General features: G+C 39.5%; 1 protein-coding gene across 1 annotated transcript; it reads right to left on the reverse strand.

Annotated features, from left to right (window-relative positions):
• Positions 1–7,611: 7,611 nt before the first annotated feature.
• On the reverse strand, positions 7,612–20,005 carry POGLUT3 (protein O-glucosyltransferase 3). The gene is made up of 8 exons (XM_066313019.1): positions 19,798–20,005; positions 14,840–15,037; positions 14,175–14,461; positions 13,194–13,410; positions 11,640–11,836; positions 10,499–10,693; positions 9,375–9,479; positions 7,612–8,519 (listed from the first exon to the last, which is right to left on the reverse strand). Exons 1-8 carry the CDS (start codon positions 20,003–20,005, stop codon positions 8,394–8,396), a joined length of 1,533 nt encoding a protein of 510 aa, XP_066169116.1. The 3' UTR covers positions 7,612–8,393.
• Between the last annotated feature and the right edge of the window lie 810 nt (positions 20,006–20,815).

The raw sequence follows: 20,815 nt of genomic DNA on the forward strand, positions 1-20,815 counted from the left end.
CACTGCTCTCAGACCTTGAGATATCAGCCAAGGGAATACCTGCCGGCTCCATGACGGGAGCAAGTGTTCCTGTGAAGACGAAACACTAATTTTGTAATCAATTATTTGTTTTCCTTGCTTGCTTTCTTTCCCAAAGGAAAATCTGTCTCAGCAATTAGTGAACTACTGATCCTTTGTGAATTGATGATTTTTTTCAAGAAGGGGAAGAGAAGAAACTTTATAGGTTTAGATTCAACTCAATATACAATATTGTGTGTGAAAGAGAGCCTTAGCAGCTTAGTTTTATTCTGTCTTCATTTCAGGCAGCCACTTTTAAGTCTTTGAGCACTATCAGAATATATTTATTTAATCAGAAAATATTTATTTCCCATGCAATTGAAGAGTATAGAAAATTTTAACCATTTACTGACTTGGGACAATGTAGCATAGTGATTCACTTCAAGAAGTCCAAAATTAATAGTATGGTTAATTAACACAGTTTTGCAGTAAAAGCCAGACCATTTCAAGTGAGAAGCCCCAGAAAATGTCTGAATTTTTTTCTTATTTATTAAACTGGGTTATTTAAGTGACCAGTATCATATTTTCTCTTTTTCTACAGAATAAAGAGTTTTTCAGGAACGGACCATTTTGTTCTCAGAAAAAAGTAGGAGACTACAATCTGATATGATGCAATTTTCAAGGGCAAATTTATTGAGTTCAGTGGGTGTTGATATTGCCTCCATTGCCCTGCAAATGACAGTTTATCATTCACATTCATTGGGCTCTTCATATCTGGGCAGAGATTGTTAAAATTTTACTTGATGTTATAACCATGAGAAATAAATCTAACTGACAAGGAACTAAATGTCATCTCCATAGCTTTGCCAGTTATGCATATAATTTCTTATTTGCTTCAGGGTTTTAGCTAGTCTTGACAAATGATGGAGTGGTTCAAGGGAATTGAGGGGACAGATTGTTAAGATATGAAGTTCTTAGAAATAGGAAACTGTCTAGCCAGATTTAGATGTCCTGTGTCTTAACCCTAAGGATAAGCAAGGTAATTTTTCATTTGTCTATGAACAGTAAGTGCTTTTCCCTTAATTTTTTCATTGGATCAGGTAACCTTCAAGACCTTGTCTATTGTTAGCAAATCTGAATGCGCTCAGCAAAAATCCAATATTGTTTACTCTAATGCGACCAAAGCCTGGCCTTCCTATGTATTTGTATTGCCCATCGAAAGTGATTTTTAATGGCCTCCTTAACAAGATAATCCATCAAGGACAACTGCACCTAATAACCCACTTAAGAGATCCAGTTTGACAACAATTGGGCATTACTGCATGTCATCAAGGCAGGGTGTAACTTGATATTAAATATAGCAAACACATTTGACAGTGGACCATAGCTACTTGAGAAGGTTGAAGGTGGTGACTTCTGAGCAGAAGAATTATTTGGCGTTGGGGTAATACTGGCTTGGGACTGGAATGGAGAAAACATCTACTGCATGTGAGGGTAGTTCAGTGATCACCAGATTCAAGTAAATGCCTGGGTTTGTGGATGGTACTCAGAGCTGTGTATTCATGATGGACTTCCTGAAGATTTTATTTCATTACATTCATAGGACAGGCATATGATTGTAGAGGAGACCTCATTCAAATTGGCACCTCAAGTGAACATACTGTGTGTGTTCTGAGTAGATAGGTTCAGGTTTTCAGATTGGCTTGGAAAAGCAAATTTTCCCATGTCTCTCTCCATTTTGAAATAAAAGATCCAATTGACAGTGTGTGTTTCTGTGACTGGAATGAACAACAAGGGAAATATCTATATCTGTATCTATCTATATCTATATCTGTGTATCTCTGTATCTCTATATCTATACATATATATCTATAGATATATATCTATCTTGCAAAGCAATAAATAGCAATAGCCATTAACAATTCCAGTGAACAATTCATTATACATAGAGTATTACTAATATTCAGGGAAAAGTCAGGTTTTCTGGATCTTTGGGAATACTTTGATTCAAGACAACATTTCATCACAGGAAAATCTGCCGTCCCACAGATAATCAGAATTTGGAAACTATTTCACAAGAAATACTGAGAATTATTCTGCATCTTATCTATGTACTACCTGTATTTAAGTATTGCCAAATATTTACAATTGTTAGAAAGTCATAATCTCTGTGATCTCTATCACCTTTAAATGCTTGGGTTTTTTAAAAAGTCAAAAGTTAATTTAGTACAAATCAGGTATTTAAAATTCCCACCTATTTTTCAGGTTCAGTTACAGGAAGTTTGGGATCAGTGTGACTGTTGGTTACCTTACAGACACAAATAAATCTTTCAGGGAATAGAGGAAATACCAAAGTTTAAATAATATGGATCGGTTGTAGTGTGAAAAGGCATGCTGGAATTTGTCAGTGAGGGTTAGTCCACATTTAAAGTACTTTGTTCCTATGGCAGAAGAAAGCAGAATTTATTGGCAGACATGCAGCTTCTATCAGTAACATACATTCCTGACATTTTCTAAATAACTCACCTTGCCAAAAAGCCTAAATAAACTTAAGGACATTTGGCAGAACGAGTTAAATCTCTTCACTACAGGATTTTTCTGGAGTGCTTATGTCAGAGATATAATGTCTTCTTGATTCCTCTGTATCTTACGTTTTAGCAAATAAAATCTTGGTGCATAATTTAGGCTCTTATTTTCACTGTTTTGAATTATCTAATCTTGGAAATCACTATCAGTGCACAGTAATACAGAATAGCCTGTTCCTGAAATATCCCTTCAAAATTATTTTGCTTATGAAGTTCAGTTCATGCTTTGCCTTCACTACAAAGAACATACCAACCTATCTGTAACAGGCATATTTTTTTAAAAAAAAGTAACAACTTTTACCTGCAGAGTGTTTTTTGTGTGGTTTGGGATAATAATGCTTCTTTTTTTTTTTTCATTCATTAAATGAAATTAACTGCGCTGACAAAAACTACCTTCTTCCTGAGGTCAAAGCTGATGGTCCTGAGCAAAAAAAAAAAAAATTTGGAAGCAAACCTAGTTTCATTCTAAACTATTTTCACTCTGAGAGATTTCCCTGTTAAAGTTAATAAGATACTCAAATTATCTTTCTGCTGCAACAGTGAAAAATTTGGTGAGAGTAACATGCAAGATGAAATCAGGTGTTGGACCTGCAGGATATTAATGTGGTAGCAACCATTTTGGTTTATCGTGGGTATCAGTAATGAGATGGCAGATCTCTGCAGTTGGAATGGTGAAACAGCTTGGCTGGGCATTTTGGGAGACAGAGAATAGCTGAAAGTGCGGCTACTGTTGACCCAAAGATAGGCAAAATCATCTGCTAATGGTGAACGACCTCTTTGAGTGGCATAAGATACAGGGGAAGTTAAGGTCTCACAAGTCCAACTTGAATTGATCATCTTGCCGACAGGATAATGTAATTTGTGGGTTTTCAGGAGGAAGGTTATCATGTTTCACATGTCCTGCATGGGTAGGCCCTTCTGGCATTCTGCTGAACTGTCTTGAGTCTCTCCACACTATAATGCCAACTTGTGGTACACATGGATCCTGATTGATTGTTTTAGTGTTGGGAGTGAGATGGGAATATGTCATGCTCATCCACCAGTGGCCTACAGAGTATGCTGGCATTTAAGCATATGTGTAACTTATAAATACATTAATATGCTCATTGATTGCTTAACATCAATTACTTTGATGGTTCATAACTGTATTCACAACATTTTACAATTGTCTCATACCTGTAAAGTATGTATTCAGCTTCTTCAAAGAGCAAGTCTTGCACTTTCAGTCCAGGCCTGTAATGCCAAATCAATCTCACTTCTGTCAAATCTTCTGTGTATTGCATGACTAGGATATATTGTGATAATGTATTAGTAATGTAAATCATTATATTATACATTATAATATTATAAAAGTATAATTAATATTAATACATAACCTTATAGCCTTACAAGCCAACACAAAAATATGTGCAAAAAAAATATTGTCGGTATTATTGAAGGAGACATAATCATGAACAGTGTCACAAGTGTCAACACAGAAAGGCTATGTTGCCTCTTGGAGACACTCAAGAGCTGAGTTCATCCTTCTGCTATGTGACTAGATAAATGCTTGTTGTGTGACTGAAATGTAATTCATAGAATAGTGAACATCTGGAAGTCACACACACCAAGCTTCATCTCCTTGGGGATAGCAGTTTAGCATTTTTTTTCCCTTATCTAATTGGAATTTCCCATGATCCAACTTGTGTCTGTTGTTAGGATTTCTGCTGTGCCCCTCTGAGAGGCCTTCTCTTTCTAAGGCTGACCTAACCCTGCTCACTCAGCTTGTCCTCATACACCACGTGCCCCATTGCCTTTATCACCTTGGTGGTCCATGTTGGGTGTCAACGTATTGCTTGTACTGGGCAGTCCAAGGCTGAACACAAAACTCCAGCCGCAGCCTCTCGGGTGGGAAGAGGCACCTACCTTGACCTGCTGGCCACGCTCCTGCTAGCACACCTCCTGCTCATCGCTGCTTGCATGATGGGACTCAATTAAGGAACATGCTACAGATGGTTAAAATTACTTCAAACAAACAAGCAAATAATCCTTTTTTCCTTATTCTCACAGCAAAAGTCAAAACTAGTGCCATAACTGGCTGCAGTATAGATTTTCCTATGAACAACTCAACACAGAAGCATTGTACTCAAAACTCAGGCATTAGTACTCATACAGCCTCATCAAGATGCTATAAAACTTCTCACAGACAAGAAGATTTTAACCATTAAATCCTGTGAACTTAAACAATAATATATAAAATCTTGCACTTCATCACCACCCCTACAGAAAAAAATTTTTGCGAAACTGCAGCACTAAAGGAACTGATAATATCGTAGCTTTATATAATGCTTCTTTTCCTTATTATAGTTTCTTTGCAAGCTTCTCAGACGTGCTCCAACAGGTGATGTATGTTTTGCTTGTCAGCTCTCCTCCCTAACTAAATTATTTACTTTGTAATGTAATAAATGTCGGGCGTATGCTTCCCGGCATGGATGCTTGAATCTAACATTCCATCAGACAAGCTTTGATTATAGAGTTTTTTAATCATGAATCTACAAGGCAGGCCTGGCACAATTCTGTCACGAAACCAGTATATTGGTGATCTTGAGGTAAATGTAAAAAAATACAGTCTAAAGTATATATGAAACTGTATCTCCTTTATGTTCAACAGATCAGGATTTACTAGTTCTCATTTCAAGATTAAACTGAGGTTGTGTATTTCCAAATGGGGGAGCCTAAATATATTAGGACATACATATGACATAACATAAAAGCAGTGTTCAGTATATGAAACTATGTTAAGGTTGAAAAAATCTGAAAATAAAGAACCTTAGGTAAAGACTCTGCCTTCCCAACATTTCTGGAAGTCAAACCCCATCTCTGCAGATTTCTGTGTTTGAAAACATTAGCCTTGGGCCTTAGGACAATACTATTTCAAACAAATAAACCTGCTTCTGTCATCACTGATAAATTCCTGATGAAAACAGGACAGGTTTTACCCTCTAGTTAAAAACTGAAATTACTATAGCAAAATTTTAGTACTGTGGTATGGTAACAATTTTCCAAAATTACCACCAACACCTTTTGTTACACCTTTGAATGGTTGCTGTTCAAGAACTACCACAGAATAATACAAAGTCCAGTCTATGCCCTTTAAAAATTCTATTTAATGTATGTATTACACTTTACTTGCAAAACCAGTTTTTAGTCAATATTTAGCATTTCCTGTAACATACCAGGCCAATGGGTATCATCCTCTCATTAAACTTAAATAGATCTGACACCTTTTCTGGCCTGGTGGGGAAATTGTTGTGATTGTTCTTCATTACAATTTAAATTGCATATAGTAGCACCAATGGAAAGAAGAGAGACTTTGCCCTCTTTTACCTTTGGAAGAGCTATAGTTATAAACTGAACCAGATTTTCTTAAATTACTATGGACTTTTACTACAAGTTCCACCATCTCTCTACTGTTTTCAAAATTACAGCAAGAAGATGGATGCAGTCATATTTCTCAGAATATTTCTTGCCTGTAAGCTATAAAAGCATCTGTAAGGATCTCTGTTGACAAACTAGTATTTACTTTGAAGCGACGCTTATTACAAAAGCAAGGACTTTTTTTGGCAGAGGAGAATTAAGAATAGTTTCTTTCCCTTTTTATGAGGGAAGAAAGGAGGGATAAAATATTCACATTTATTTATATCCAAAATTTAAATTTTATCTGATTCTTCATTCAGTTTGAAAGACTTCTGTTTCAAGCTAGGCAAGTTTTCCTACATAGGTATTTCCAAAGAATCATGAAGTATGTGTCATGACTCCCCCTATTCTCTCCCATTTTAAAAAATATAACTGAATTTTAAACTTGAAATATGTGGAAAACTTTGTTGTTCAAACATCTTTTATGCTTACTTGCCTTTGCTGAGCACATCACCTCCATAAACACTGGTGAATATAAAAAGCACATGGCATAATGGGTCATTTCCCAAAATAAGATCATGTAATACAGTAAAAATAACCATACACATAGAACAAAAGGGGACCACATAGTCTTAAGTGTCAGCTTCAGCAATGGAACCCTGTTCCTGAACTTTGATGTAGAAAATTTTATGTCAGATGAATTGAACATGTATTTATAGCCTGAAGTTCTAGGACTGATTTTTATGCTAAATAAAAATGCAACCACTATAAATACAAGTGTTAGAACCAGAATAAAGAGGATTATGGGTAGAGCAACATGATAGATTTTGATTAATTGGCATAATGTAATAAATGACTGATGGACAGTTGCACTGAACTCTTTCAAAGTTCTTTCCATATTTAGCATACTGCTTTTCCTCCTGTTCTAATGCAGAATTTTTATGTCATTTGCAGCGTAAATCCAAGAACAAAGCCTGCATGACATGTACAGCACTAAATTTTGTGCATCAAATCAATCAGACAAGTCCACTGTCTGAAGACATCTCCGTTATTTTTAGTGTAGGGAGAATTTGGTATCCATGAAAGCTTTTATCTGACTGTAGTGAATCAGGAGCTGCTCAGGCAGGCTGCTTAAACCAAGATGAAAACATAGAAATGGGTGCTTGTGGGCACTGGTCCTGGTATTGATGTCTCCTGCCAGGACTATTTATGCATTTTGAAGTAGATGCACTTGGGCAAAAATCAACAGAGGTATTAGGAGCTGCATCCAGGACTAGGATTTTTCTTCTGCCCCATCCAAAGGCAGACTTTATCAAAAAGGCATGATGAGATGCTTCTGCCCTTGTGAATTTCACATTGCTAGCTTCATTGAATGAAGGAATTTCAGCAGAAGACCTGAAAACCTCTTGTCGTCCAGTCTGGAGCTAAGGCACCCTCTGGAAAAAATGGCTTTGAATTAAACCAAGGAGGACAACCAGCTTCCCAATTGCTTTACATGGAGTCTAACCCCTAGGCTATTGCACAAAAGGTAAACCTAGGTGGTCTAAAACTCTGCTAACAAATTTCAGATTTCATGTAGTCTAGAATATTGTAGGTGGTACTGCTGAACAAAGTGTTTCCCATGGCCCGAATTCCCAAGTCCTTTTATGGATCTGTGCCTACTGTCACAGACACTCACTGGCAGGGAACAGGTCTTCAGAGTGGCGACTTGGCACCCCAAAGCACTGTGATTGTGATAGCTACAGAGTCTGTTTTAAAGCAGCATTTAATTCTGTGATTCACAGCCACGATACTTACAACCATATTTTTCTAATCTCTCCCCCTCCTCTCCACCTCTGAAATTGATGAGTGTTAGATCATGTTGTCTGTTATCTGTCACAGACCACAAAATAATCTGAAAGCATGACCAGATCTGGTATGTGTGAATCTCAAATATTCATCTTCTTTGTCTAATTTGAAAATCGTTTTGTATACAAGAAACAATCTAACACTGAGGTAAACTTTATGAAGAAATAATAACACTGTTTCAACGTATCACAAATGCTCCTTTAGAGTAACTTGCACTGACTCACGGCAAGATCTTTTGTGGTGACTAGTTCCTCATAAAACTTTGGTAAATAGGTCCCATCTGGCACACAAGCAGCTCTGCGCTCTTCTTCCTGCTGATGCAGTACATCAAACAAATCTCCCAGACATTCCCCACTGCAGGCTCAGTGTCTGTGATCAGACAAAGGTGGTCAGGGAGCCAAAACTGTGAGAACCAACACTGCAGATCAAAATGAGCATGAAAAAGGGTATGAAAATACAGGAAGAATACACAACTAAGAATGTCTGCTACTGCATAAGAGTCTTAGATTTCACAGCTTAATTCCTATTCGTGCATTTTAAGTGGGTCATCTTCTCGATCCAGTACAGTTAGAGATCTTCCCTTAAAGGCTTTTTCCTGTGGCAACTGCACACTGAGTCCCTGTCATCAGGCTGAGGTACAAGTTCCATTCCGTCCCGTATTTCAGGTTTGCTGGCTTGGCGTTCAGCATATTTCTGAAATATGTAAACAACATTTAAGAATGCTATAAGCACCAACATATAATTCATGAAGCAGAATTTCCCTCCTCCCTTCCACTCACAAGCCTACCTTTATCCAGGCTCCTTATGTCATTGTTTACAACCTCTGCACAAGGTGTCTTTGTAACACACCTACTAATAGGCTACATTGCCTCTGAAAGCCTCCTTTCATGTTTCTGCCTATGATTATGGTAACTTGAACATTGTCATCATTTGTGCCTAAGCACTTTATGCAGATAATGCATAAAAATGTCATTTTTGTACACTGAACAGTTCCAATCTTTGTGTTAACCTGTGTCTGGTGAAGCTGACATCTAACTGCACAGCAGTACAGGAAAAAGAAAACCATACTTTCAGAGGAGAAACTACTTTCACTAGAGATCTGCATTTTCTAAGGAAGAAATGACTACTGGGCCTACTTCACTCCCTACACTCTACTAGTCACACTTCTGGAACTTCTTTTCCATATATTCATTGTTTTGTAGTAGAGTAGTTCATGATGTAAGTGTGGGAAGTATGAAGGGGAAAAAAAGAAAACTGGATATACAGATTATTTCCTACAGAGATCTACTGGAAAACAAATACCAAATAACAATGAAAACAGGGCTGATTGGAGGCAAAAAAAAATTTCCTGATTCTGTAAAATAACTATTATATTAGGTAGCTTCTTTCCTGAGGAAGCAGGGTTTAGCAATGCTCTTCAGACTGATCTCCTATGAGTAATATGTACCATGTCTGCTGTTGATCTAAGTAAGGACTGAATATGAAATCTGTAGCATTGGTAGCACTAACAGCTGGGAGAAAAGTAATAGAGTGATCCATTGTACTCACCTGGAGCACTTTATAATAGTAGCAGTAAAATCTGTGAGGCTGAAGTAATTCTCTTGCCATTAGTTGTCCTTCTCTTGCAATTTTTCTTGCTTCCTCATCATTTTCCTGGAAAATTCAGATGAAACAAATGAAGAACAGAGCAATCAGTGAGTTACTCAAAGCCTCACTAGCATTGCGAGTTTTATTAAATGGGCTATTCAAATCTGCAAATTTAACTGCAATTACTGTAGACTGCAAAAGCATGATTAAAATTGCAGATTTGTTTAAAAATACTGGATTGCTTTTATTGTCACTACTGCTACCTTAGGGCTATCAATAACAACTTTCATGACTAATTGTACAATTTTGAAAACTCAGTTGACTACTGCTCTACTGTTTTGTCCAAGCCACAAGCCTCTTCAAAATCAGTTCTGATATCTCCCAGACCTACTCAGTTCTACAGAGGACAAAACCACAGCTGTTGTCCTGTCCAATACAATGGAATTCAATGCCTTCTTTTTAAAAATAACTGCACGAATTCATGTATTTATTCTCAAGCTTTTTAGGGCTACGTTTCAAAGCTTTTAGTATTCGCCTCTGATTCCTTGGGCAGAACTACAGTACTCTCAGAAGAGAAACTCCTCCTGGTTCTTTAACCTAAACAGCACTTTGACTTAAAGCACAAATGGTGTTTTCAGCCACACAACTATATCTCTTTGCTTAAAGGATCCCAGCCTCTCACTCTGAGCATGTTACAGAAAGCAGCAATTTTTTGTACATTCAAACAGAACATGCAGTAACTTCTGCTCTAGTCAGGGCCTAAAAAAGCTATAGCATTAATTAAGTAGTATCTAGGAATCTGCTTGTTTCTTTCCCAATTACCTTAGTCAGTAACTAAGGGTCTGACTCATGAGCTCTTCTGCCCGTACCTAAAATGAACACTTAAGTATTGTCCTAAATAGAGATTGTTAATTCAAATAAGGCCTTCCATTTTATACCAACAACAGAATGTACTTCCTTTATTCCAGGATCTCAACAGAGTTCATGCAAAATATGTATGAGTAAATACAAAAGAAGAAACTATTACGAGAAATTGTTCACATGTTTGTTTATTGCTTTGAACTTGAATCAACAATGTAACTTACCTTAGCCCATTTTATTTTTTCTAGCAAGTCCTCTAAGTTTCTCTTAACTGGAACATAATGTTTCCAAGGTTTTAATCCAATATAAAAGTGTTCATAGTACTGGGAATCTTGCTTCAATACCAGGCTGTCACCCAACAAGAGGTATGGAAACCTGTAAGCTGCTACAGTGCCATCTACATTCACTTGGTATTTGTACTACAGTGTGAAGAGAGAGGAAAAAATAGTGTATCAGAATGGGAACACTGACTGTTTAAAATATCATTTTAACAGGCAAAAAGTAATGATGTTTATCAATTTTCTTCTTCAAACTCATTTTAGCATTAAGCATATGTAGTTTCATGGTCTTCTGGGTAACTTGATGGAAAAAGGATTTGTTTTTCAAATGACTGAAAACCTCTGCGTCACATGAACTGCCTGACGAGTATCCTATTGAAGTGTCCTGGGATAGAGCAGGGAAGGAAATAAAACTAATCTATACTTCAATTCAAACAGAGTAAATTTATTCTGATTTAACATTATTATGTAGAATAATCTCAAATGTATTACTATATAAAATAAGCTGAAACATTATACTAAAAGTAAGCATGAATGTTCTGCTTTGGCAGATATTCTTGGCTGTTACAGTATTTCTGAAATATCCATCTTCAGAACAGAATTTCAGTTGCTATATATTATAATGGCTTTATACAGGACTCTGTTCCATTTATTTTTTATATCTCTCTTGCAGTAGAATTTGTTTGCTAAAGTACAACAAAAACACTCATCTATTTTTTCTAATTTGTTACTACAAAGACTCCTTCTGACATTCAGTGTACTTGTAATGGATATAAGTTGTGTCCATTGTTTTCATATTTACCCCAAATAAAAGAAACCCTGATGGTGAGAAATACAATTTCTCAGTCCATTAAAAAATAAAAATAAGCCAAGATGCCTCTCTAAAGGTCTTCCTTGGTTTTTTTTACAAGTGTGTCACACTAGGACATTTCATTACAGGTGGTTTATCTACCCTGCACGGACCTGTGCTCCCATAGCATCATAATTATTTTGTTTACTGAAAAGAATTAACAGAAGTCAGCCTTGTCTTTTCAACTAGTAAGAACCTGACAGCAAAACTAATCCAAAACTGTAATTTGATTGCTACCTTAAAGAAGTCAAAGAAGCCCATCAGCTGAGCCTTCCCCAGCTCTTTTTCTTTTTCTCTGAAGAAGAAATATCCAGTTATTCCAGCATCTAGTAGTTCTGGATTTTCCTTGGATAACTTGACAAGATGGAGACGTTCTTCTCGGCTGTCTCGACCTCTGAATAAAGCCCGCTCAGTTTTGTTTTCCCAGAAGGGGCCTGTGAGCAGTGAGTGAGAAGGCAAAAGCAAACAGCAGAGAAATGTTCAGGATCTGTTCAATGCAAATAAGAAACTTGGTCTGACAATGGCACTACACTTGGAGACATGGTAGGACAGGCATTGTTTCCCATAACCACTCATTAATCACAGATTTAAACTCACAATTCTGGTTTGAATTTTGGGATGAGAAACTCATAAAAAGAAAATCAGAGAATTGTTTTTCCACTCAACAATTGTGTATTTCAATAACTTCAAGTATCTTGAAAGCTACGTAGGAGATTATAATAAAATATGTAAGGAAAATACTAATAATTAAAGCAATCCTCCATCCATAAAAGCCTGCCACAATAACCAAATTTCTTTAGTAAAATCTACTTCTGTTACCCAGCAATTTAGCTAGGTCCTTGAAGAACCACTTTATGATGCCCTAAAAAAGAAAATACATGTGTCCTCTAAGCACTTAGCAAGAGTCTGAAAGATTTAATCTCTGCTTACTGCCGGTTTTTAAAAATATTAACTATTCCCTTCCTCACTCTTCTGCTGAAAATTTCCCTAAAGGACCTACTAAATGGAGCAGTCTCTTCCTGTCTCATAATTGGAAAAGCAGCTGTTCTGAATGAGTAAACACATGCCTCTAGCTGATCATTTAATTGAAATATTTAATTTTAAAACCAATAAAGAAAAGACGAACTGAGAACCAATTAAATTTAAAAAAAATAACTTTCCACTCCAGTTTTACTCCTTAGGTATTGCTTATGACATTTGTTTGATCTCTGAGTATTCTTTAATTTCCAGAGGGGGAAGAAGACACTTGTCAGTAAAGCTGACTCTTCTTTCAAAGCCAGAAAAGCAATTCAGGAGATCTCACTCTGAGGTATTTTTTCATATAGACAATGTTTTCTCATTTGAAAGAGGCTGCAGCATAGTATCAGCCTACTTCTTCCAGGATTCAAATTAATTTTTTATAAACAGAACACTGGGCCACAAAACAGTCAGGAAAAGGGTTACTATTTGATTAGAAGAAACATACTTGAGTCCTTTACTGAGGAGAAAGACCTTTTAATTACATTTAGTTTTCCTTTGCCAGGTCACAGTAGGTATCTTCTGGAAACCTTTAATGTAAAATTTACGTTCATTCCAAACTGGACTTCTTAAATTTTGGTTCTAAATGATACATCTGCTTAGTGACAGTGTTGACAAGGGTTGTTGACAAGCAATCTGTAAAGAGTAAGCTTCTTGTATTCAGAAAATGTGCTAGGGCACTTTGAATTGAAAACTTTAACACATTATTTGAATGCAACTTGCTTCTTTGATGGAAACCACAAATTCTCTTTAAATTCACAGTCTCTAATTCACCTGTATTTCCTTGAATGGAAAGCAGATCATTGGTGACTCCACGTAGGGTTTCCAGAGTTGAGTGGGTTACATCATACGTTGGCAGGATGATATCTCTGGAATCCACAGAGCCACACCAGGAGATGACAGGTAGAGGGCCAGGTGTATCATTAGCTCTCCGATGCTCAACTGGCCAGTCTCCAACGTTGAGATAAAACTCCACATCAGGAAGACGAACCTGAACAGGTACCCAAGAAAGGATAATAACACAGAGAAGCTGTTTGTCAGTCTTGCATCTAATCCTCAGTTCTCTCATGTCACACAGACTCAGTGCACCTACTGGATAGTTCATAGATTTAGCTGTGCTTGATGTATGAATTCCAAACTTCTTCCCTCAAGTGAGTACAAAAGGAACATCCAGCGGCCACGAAATCCCAGTTGAGCCTTAGCCCTTGGACCTTTCCAAGCATTTTCATTACTGCTAGGGCCAGCACCTACACATTACTCCTAATGCACTGTTATCTGGATGGAAAAACAAATGTCAGCTCTTACTTCAGGAATTACACATCTGAAGATACAACAACTGCAGTACTGCCATATTTAAATACGTTTAGCCTGGACAAGAGACAACTAAGATGGGACATTATCAATGCTTACAAATATCTTAAAGGCAGGTGTCAAGAGGATGGGGCCAGACTCTTTCCAATGGTGCTCAGTGACAAGACAAGGAGAAACAGGCATATACTTAAACACAGGAAGCACCATCTGAATATGAGGGAAAACTTCCTTACTGTGAGGATGACGGCACCATGGAACAGACTGCCCAGACAGGCTGTGGATATTCAAAACCCACCCTGAAGGTGATCCTGCGCAACCAGTTCTGTGTGAACCTGCTTTGGCAGGGGAGTTGGACTAGATGCTCTCCAGAGGTCCCTTCCCACCCCGACTACTCTGTGATTCTGTGATATTGCCTTAATAGTCTGACAAGATCCAAACCGGTACCTTCCTGGCCAGTGACAGGAACATTTCATCGGAGAACATTTTGAAGTCTGTGTACTTCCCTAAGGAGCGCCGGTAGATGCGATTATCCAGAATAGTGTAATGAACAATAGCACCTCTTGTTTGGCTGAACTTTGCTGGGATTTCCTTCAGCATTCGCTGCAGGTCAATGGTGGGAAATGAAATGAAGTCCTCTGTAATCTGAGGTTCTTGGGATGGACAGGACATCATGTCTTGCCAGACCTCAGGGTCTTCTTCAGGACAGTCACAGTATTCATGATAAACTGGTTCTGTGGAAAACAAAGCACCCAGAGTCTGTATTTGTGATTCTACAGCACACATAATTTATACATTACAGTGGCTTGGCATTTTTTATACTATGTTTTCTACAGTTTTCCTGAGAAATCACCCTTCCTATAATTTCTGGAATTTTGCAGTGTAACTGAGAAAACGGCAACCTTCTTCTCTTTTCAGAACTACAAGACTTTGTGTTATCAGGATGAAATCATTCTGCTAAATGGAGCTCCATTTCTGTGAAGCTGCCAAGCACACGGTGGATTCAGAACTCTCTGAGCTGTCCACAGCTACCACAGCCCAGGTATTGCAGTTTCAAATATATCCTAATTCAGACCTTTGACATATTACATTATATCAAAAAATATCCTTACCTTTCAAAATATAAGGTGATTGAGCTACATGCTGATCACCATAAAGTATCTCAATTTTTAAGCCTTTTGCGACACTTCCATACATCCGATAGCGTATAAGGAATGTCCCATCATTTCTATCCAAAGGCCGAGGGGTGTAAATTCTGGTGACTTCTTTTGGAGACAGTGCCTTAATTACCACTTTAAACTGTGTTCTCCCTGGCAAGGGGAAAATAAAACCAGACAAAATCACTTTAAGCAATTAGATTCACATCTAGTAAATAAAGGTAAGGAGCAAACTCCACTGAATGAAAATAACAGAATTTAATTCACTACAATTTTTTAATTACACCAAGTCGGTAAAACTAGTTTCCAGTGATGAAATATCATCCTACCAAATACTCTCAGTCATTGCAAATTGCACACCTCTAAATGGAAAACCTGCAGCTGTAGACAAAAAGTTAAATATTTGATTACAGGACAGAAGGAAAGGCTAACAGTATTTTGAAGCTAAAATTAGGTTTTATTCTAAGTTTTCAAGTTAGTGCTCTGAGGAACAATAATTTCCTCTGGAGTAAGAAAGACAGGAAACCAAGTTAAAGTAACAGGAGAAAAGAATACTTGCCAGCTTGTGGAAAGGCAGCTGCAGCATGCAGGAGTCACAAACAAATTGCTCAGCTTTGGGCTGCTGCTGACTGTCTTGCACATATAAAGTCCCAGCTACTGAAAAGCAGGGATAAAAGAATGATAGTGGAGATGTTCCCTGGACATCTGTCTGACCTGTGCTTCAAGATCACTAGTGTTTCATCATTAATGCACTAAGATAGGGAATAATTTATGGACAATATGAATATCCATAAACATAAATATGTTACATTCTTCAATTCTATCACAAGTGGTCATTGCAACTTTATTAATAAAAAAAAAGATAGCAACAAATTATTCATGAAGTGTGACAGCCTAAGCATTGTGAACCAAACAAATACAACAAATGCTACCACCAAGTAGTATACAGAAAAAAATGAAACTGAAAAAATCCAGATAAAATCAAGATGTTACTAAAATCTGAATATGTCCCAAAAGCACTAAATGACTGAGATGTCACAGTTAACTCTACATTTTGCATCCAGAGATAAATTCACTGATGTGGTAAATACCAGCCTTTTAATGATCAATTATGCCTTCCTTAAATCACTGGATCTTGAAATTGGATTCAAGTTAAATACTGTGCAAGAATATTCAGATTAAATGACTCCCAAAGGAATGAACCTCTTTGGCTCTGAAGTTGTGAATGCAAGTCACAACCACCATTTTTAACTTGCTTCAAGTAGCTGACTTTAACCAAGTACCCTCTCCCTACAATTATCACCTAGTATTATTTGGATGAAGAAGTATTCAAATCCAGAGCATGTAATGAGGTTCACAAACAAAACAGTTTCCTGCTGCTATCATGTCTTTGTCTCCCTGTATCCATTTTATTAAACAGCATTTTTACTGGGCATAAATAAAAGAAGTTTACTGCAGAAAAGTAACTTTTCAGTTGTCATAAAAATGGGCGACTATTGACAAATTACAGGTCAAATATTACTGGATTTTATATCGTTGTCCTCACCTACAGGAAAGTATAGGAAATAACTACTTGGGTCTTTTTCCCTGCTGGTTATGAAAGTCCTGCTCTAGACATGAGGAGCCCTTGATCTACCCAAAGGATATGTTAGCTTTAGCTGGTGACATAGGAATCATTGCATAAGGAAAGTGACTGATAACAAAGCTCTCTGGCAAAAAGGTAACTCCACTGACAGTCAAGGGGAAGAAAAACAAGATTGAGTATTTCATGTCAGTACAAATAATTCATTTGAGGCAACAGACTTCTTGTTTGTAATTTACAACATTCATTGTGTAACAGGACCAAGGCTTTTACTGCATACTTAATCATAACAGCTTTTTGCTGGTTTTTATTTTTTATTTGGAGGAAGTTACCATGGTACTTTCACTCATGTTTCTTGTTTCTCTCAATCCAAAGGAATTATAAAAGAAACATGTGTCCTTGTTGAATCAGCACCACTAGTACTTCTCTGTTATCCTGATAACATGTCTGGGACAGCATTTAAGGTACGAAATAATTTCCCAGTACTGAAGAGAGACTAAAATACAGATACAGTCAAAATGGGATACTTTAAGAAATCCAGATAATGACATCTGCTTTAGGCATTTTTTTTCTTCTGTGCAGCTTGAAAAAAGAGGTATGCCATGCATGGAGAAACAGATAATGAAATGGAGGAAAGAGGGAAAAGGTAACAAGATCCTGATTTAGGCAAATTGCTAGAGAAGAACAAAGAAATAAAACTAGTCACTCTATTTCTGACATGTATGCTGAAGAGAAATTAAAAGGTCTGAAAAGAAGATTTTTTTGATTCAATTGTTTTACTGAAATTGTTGCTGGTTACTTTCACAGATGGAAATCACAAAATCGATAGAGTCACTAAAGAGACACACAAATTATTAGCCTATACTTTCAGAGAGCAAACAAACACAGGTCTTGTGTGTGGCCATCACAGAAGCCCAAGGATCAACCAAACACCTGAAGGGAGGTTCTGCAGTGCCTGGGTACAAAGGCAAGTGAACTGAGATGTACAACTCTGTTTGGCAGCACCGGAACAAGAGCTGGAAGAAGCACACCCTTCTCTTTGAAAGCACTTGGTCAAACATGCCAGAATACTTGGGAGGCCTTGAAAAATACTTGTTAGTAGAGTATGTAGATCATCTGAACAATAGTTAACAGCTGATTTTATCACAGTCAATAGTACATAAAGACATGGTTGCCAGTTGTTAAACCTAGGATAATACCCAGCAGAAAAGAAGAATAAGGAATATCCAGGTATTCAAAGAAAAACGTCTATGCAGTTTACATTAAAAGAAAGTTCTGTATTTTCAGCAGGGATTTTCTTAATCTTTGAAATAATTTTTCTAGGGAAAGAATGAATTCTGCATCATTTCACATCTTCCTACAAAGGCAGGTCAAACAGTTACAGCCTCTGGGTTGAAATTCCAGTGTAATGTGCAATGGTGCATATCAAATCTAGTGAACAGACTTGACATTCAGAAAACAAATATGGATTAAAAATCTACTAATTATGCTATATAAATTTTATAATAATAATTTTATAATGGATCCCAGGAAGTCCTGACCCACTTGACTGCACAAAAAACCAAAACAAAACAAAAACAAACAAACAAAAAAACCAACCACCAAAAAAAGACAACTGCATACAAAAAACCAATTTAATAGATTTGGACAAATTTCAAAAATGTGATGCCTTAATGGTAGCTCTGCTGCTCTGAACACAGCGTTGCAGATTTGCAATGGAGGTGATAATGCAGACTTTTTGTTTGCTATCTTAACAGGTACATTTTGAGATGTATTTAGTTTATATTGGGGAGTGGTGCCTGAATAAATATTGTTAATTGTAATTCTCAATGACATTTTACAGGAAGTTTATAGCCAAGGTCTCTATGAATACTTTAAACAGTGCTCATGCACTGGAATATGATCAACTCTACTACTCATTTTTTTAAGGATCCTTGGCACCCTCCTAAACAATTCTTGTATTGGGACAGCAGCTAGCACAGGCCGAGGCAACAGCTCTTCCCTGCTGGCAGCATGCATGCTCTGTCTTTGACTGGAGGCCACAGCAGGTCATAGGATGAACAAAGATCACTCCATGCCAGATGGCACTGGGACTTGGAAACTTTCTTGTGACACTGAATTTATTAACATAAATACCAACACACTGCAATCAAATCTAGATTCTCAGTACCCATGTCCTACCAGTTTATCCTGGAGGACTTACACTAGCATGAGAAACCAACTGAACTTCACACCTTTTCACCTTTAGCAACCTGTTGTTTGAACCCAAGGCTCTCCCTGTGCAGCTGCCATCAGCCTCCACTGCACTGGCAGTGCGCAGTGACATTCTGGACTGCAATTACAAAACTGCAAAATCCAATCCAGCACTAAGCTGCAACAGCAGATGGAGAAAGTCCAGACCTGAAATATCTGAAGCATCCACACTTCTGTCAGACTGAAGACATACCCTGTATAATATATGTCTACTCTTTAATTCTGCAAGCAGCAGCTTTCTAACTAACAAGATATGAATGGGCCATGCATACTTGGTAGCTGCCCTCTCAGTACATAACACACAGCAAATGAACTAGCTTCTACCCTATGTTAATTAGCAATACAGGATTTCCTCTAGAGCTATCTCAGGGTTATCTTCATTATGGAATCTGTGACACAAAAGCGATTTTTATTCCAAATTTAAACTATTAATATAGACCATGTGGAGTTAACTTGCAGCAGCAAACAGCTGACTGCCATCATACCACTGGCCTGCAAGAACAAACCCAATTCCCACCCGCAGGAGAAGTGTCATGGGATGGTTTGTACTTGTGCTGAGTAAACAACAAATGAAAATTACTCCTTAACGGAGCAGCAGCAGGGTAACAGAGCCCAGAGGGCTCTGCTGACTGAGACAGAAATTTTAAGCAACTGGTGTGTGTGCGGCATTAAAAATAATTACGTTACCACTTCCCAGCTGTGTATTGGGATTTTACATCCGCTAGCTCCAGGAGCATTGATTCTTTCTGAGCGTACTGGTTCTTTGCTGTAAGTTCCATACTGTTTGGAGCAGACTACTGGTGAGAGCAGAGGCAGCGCTGGGCAGCACCAGGAGAAAGGAGGGTCTGACCATGTGCTTCGCTCGCCATCCTGCGTGTTCCGGGCGGTGCGGGACCGGGCGCGGGGGCAGCCCGGGAACAGCGATGGCACAGCCACCGCACGGACCGGGGACAGGAAGGAAGGAAGGAAGCAAGGAGGAGGGGAAGAGGGGAACGGGTGGGCACCTCCAGCCAGGTTCTGCGGCGAAACCGCGGCCCGGGGCGGGGTGTCCATTCCGCCCGGAGCACAGGCACGGTACCTGGCGGGGAGCGGGAGAAGTTGCGTCCGGCCGCGCTGACCGCCTGGATGTAGAAGTACCGCACGGGCACGGTGAGCCCCGCCGCCAGCCCGGGGCCCCACACCAGGCTCCGCTCGGCGCTCACGGCATCCGCCGCCTCCGCCGGCCGCAGCAGCGGCCCCGCGGCGCCCAGCAGCAGCAGCAGCGGCAGCGCCCCGCGGGCCGCCATCGCCCCGCCGCCTCACGCCGCCTCCCTCAGCCCCACCGCCTCACACCGCCCCGCCGCCTCACACCGCCTCCCTCAGCCCCGCCGCCTCCCACCGCCCCGCCGCCTCCCTCAGCCCGCTCGGAGCGCGGTCCCGCGGCCTCCCCGGCCCTGCGCGCCCCCGCCCGCTCCCCGCCCCGCGGGGCGGCCCGACGGGGCCGGGCAGAGCCGGAGGGAGGCGAGGGGTGGGCTGGGCCAGCCCCGGGCAGCTGAATCCGGCGCCGCCTTTCCTCGTTGTCCTGCTACGGGCCGTCCCGCCGTATCCCCAGGGAGGCCGGGGGCTGAGAGGCTGCCCCAGCCCGGCCCGTGTGGGTCGGGCCGTGCCGGCGGCGGGGCCGTGCCTTGCCCGCGGGGCTGAGGCACGGGAGCGGGCTCGGAGCCGGGCCCTTCCCCGGAGCCGCGGAAAACGCAGCACAGCCGCTGTGGGAGCGGGGAGCAGGGAGCGGGCTCGGACCCGCTGGGCTGCGGTCTCCTGTCCCGAGAGGCTTTTCTGCCCGGACTGGGGGCGCTTTGCGGGACGCGCTGAAGAGCAGATGATGGGGGGGTGTTATTTCCCCTCCCGTCAAATAACACCGTGACCTGTGGTTTAGGATGCAACTCAGCCGGCAGCTGAACGGCTGGCCTGGAATTTAAAGATGAAAAAATCGTCTTTCTGTACAGCTTATTGTTACTGCCTTGTGTCAGCTGATGGTACAGAGAGTGCTGTAAAAGGAAAAAGGCCCAAACCCATGACATAATTTAAAATTCCTCACTTTTTTAGGATTTCCCATAGCA

The sequence above is a fragment of the Sylvia atricapilla genome, chromosome 2 (genome assembly GCF_009819655.1).
Source record: "Sylvia atricapilla isolate bSylAtr1 chromosome 2, bSylAtr1.pri, whole genome shotgun sequence".
Classification (NCBI taxonomy): Eukaryota; Metazoa; Chordata; class Aves; order Passeriformes; family Sylviidae; genus Sylvia; species Sylvia atricapilla.